This window comes from Netta rufina (assembly GCF_964035555.1).
Source record: "Netta rufina genome assembly, chromosome: Z".
Classification (NCBI taxonomy): Eukaryota; Metazoa; Chordata; class Aves; order Anseriformes; family Anatidae; genus Netta; species Netta rufina.
Window position 1 is genome coordinate 10,303,833 of NC_140126.1, and position 2,500 is coordinate 10,306,332.

Consider the following 2,500-nt stretch of genomic DNA (forward strand, 5'->3'; position numbering starts at 1 on the left):
AACAACCTGATTTTCTTTAGGTGAAATGAATGAACACAATAATGCTCGGCAGGGGCTGTAGTGGAATCACACTTTTGTGCCAGGTGAGGTACTTTTGCTAGCAGTCTTTTGGTAATAAAGATACAATAGGCTTCAGGATTTAAAATTTCTACCTGATTTCATTTATGTCTTCATACGTCTCTCCATCAATTCCTTGGCCCTGCAAGAAAATTTCAGTTTTCAATGGCCTATATACATTTGGAAAGGCATGAAGAAAATGGACTATGCACATTTCATACAAATTATATAAAAACATTTACAGCAAGATGTAAATACAAATTCATTTAATCTTCCAAAATCAAATTACTACATTATTCAAACCCATTATTTTTCTCCTTCCCTGCCCCATCCTTGCTTTTATAATACCACAGCTTTAAAGTCCCGTCACACTAACGTGTTGCTTAAGGGGGATGTTTTAATTGCAGTGTTAGTCCTGGAAAGCCTTTATCTGCACTGATGATTGTACTGCCATGATGAAGGCGCCAGGGTTAGCAGTAGTTAAACTGGAATGCTAGAGATCTAAATGGGATTCAGATTAGGTCTCAGAGACTGTTTTAGTCCTAGTACAGCCAGGTGCTTACAGACACCAACACAAATGTGTGCTTAATTGAAACAAGTGTTTTATTGCTAGAATAGAACAGAGCCCTTGTTTCTGGAAAATCTCAGTGAAATGAAATGAAATGTCAGAAGAAATAGTTTTGTTTTGTGTTTGAAACCCAGTTTGGTGCCTAGCCAGCTTTCATAATTAGTTCCAGTTTGCTCAGCTTACCCGGTTTTATTTCTGTCCTTCACAATAAGTGTTTCTACAATTTATTGCTAACATGCTGGATTCATTCTGCAATTAATTTTCTAACACATTAAGTGATTTTACTAAATTTGTCAGTTTGTACTGGAAAGGATAAGTTTATCACTTACTGCCTCTGTATTTCCAGCACCTATATGAAAAAAAAAAAAAAAAGGATGTTAAATTTTTATTGTACAAAACCTGGTTCATTATAGCGTTAACTATTTACAAACTGCTAACAACACTATTAGTGTTAACAAGAAATACATGTAGGCTCTAGCATTCAATGAGGATATGAAAGAGAAAAATCAGAGCTTTTCCAGGTTGCTTTTACAATATTCTGTAAACTAGAAATACCTGGTACAAACACTTCACTTCACATGCTTCCTATACACATAGCACATTTCACCATGTATGTTTGAAAGGGAAAAATTGTTTTAATGATTCATTGATAAACCCACCTATGCTATTTGTTAAAAACAAAAACAAAACCAAAAAACTACTTATACAAGAAAATCATTGTTAAAAACAAACAAACAAACAAAAGAAACAAAACAAATCAGTCTGGGCAGACCACAAAGAACTTGCTTGCACCAGCTCCACAGCTGAATAAGGTGGCCAAAGGCTTTTCTTTAAGGGAGCCTCTGCCCGGTTTGCAGGAAAAAAACAAAACAAACAAACAAACAAACAAACAAAAAAACACCTCTAAATCTGCTACTTCCTCTGCTGGTAAATTAGGTAAGCAAGAGCTCAGGAACAGTTTCAGCTCCATGGCCCACATTGTTGTACAGCAGGATGGTCAGCACGCTAAGCGATGCATACTGTGCCTGGCACAGACCAGTGCCTCCCAAGGAGAGATCAGAAGGCAGACTGAAATCCTTTGTGTCACAATCTGCTTCTCTGGCAGCTCCTGGTACAACATAGCAACTCTCTGACTCCTATTGAAAGCAGATCACAAAGCCAACTAAAAGCACAATCAGGAAATTATTATTAGTTTTTTAATCACGTATAAAACAGTGCCTGTTTTGCCAGGGCACACAACTTCAGCTCTGAAAGAACAGCATTCATTTGGTTCAGAATCTTAAATCTGTTAATTTACAATCCCAGTGTATTTACAACAAGAAAAAGAAAGGGGGGGGGGGGGGGGGGGGGGCAGGAGAAGGGAAGGGAGATATTTAAAGCAGTTCCTGAGAGTCTGTCATATTAATTATAAAGCAATTAGTGTTATGAGACAACCTTCTTAACCCATAAAACTGCAGTACCAGCATAATTAGTTGCACAACACACTCACGAACACAATATGCTTTTGCTTATCTTATAAATACAATATGCTTACAGCTTCAGAACGTACCCATCTTACTCTGTGAAACAAATTCCACATCATCATAGTTTTCTTCGTTGTCTGGACTTCTGCAAGTATGAAAAAGGGAACATGTGAAACCTCTAGACGGTTTTATGACTACATTTTCATTTACCATTTTTCTGGTGCTTTTTTGCCTTTTTTTTTTTTTTTTTTTTCCTTTTTTCTTTTTTCTTTCAGTTATTTCATAGAATGGTTGGGTGCTCTGTCGAGCCCTATATGCTCCTTAAGTACCCGTGAATATCTCTTCCTGACTGTGAGTAGGTTTTTCACATGGAGGCACCTTGATCATGAGTGTAAAGGGAGAAATGGAGCCA

The 2,500-nt window shown here is 37.1% G+C and overlaps 1 protein-coding gene across 1 annotated transcript in view; it reads right to left on the reverse strand.

Moving 5' to 3' along the window:
* FYB1 (FYN binding protein 1) overlaps window positions 1-2,500 on the reverse strand; it is a 48,283-nt gene that overhangs the window by 17,687 nt on the left and 28,096 nt on the right. The window contains exons 4-6 of the mRNA XM_084305219.1: window positions 2,175-2,233; window positions 955-974; window positions 153-199 (exon numbers count right to left, since the gene is read on the reverse strand). Coding sequence (XP_084161345.1) covers window positions 153-199; window positions 955-974; window positions 2,175-2,233 — 126 coding nt within the window. The remainder of the gene's footprint in view (window positions 1-152; window positions 200-954; window positions 975-2,174; window positions 2,234-2,500) is intronic.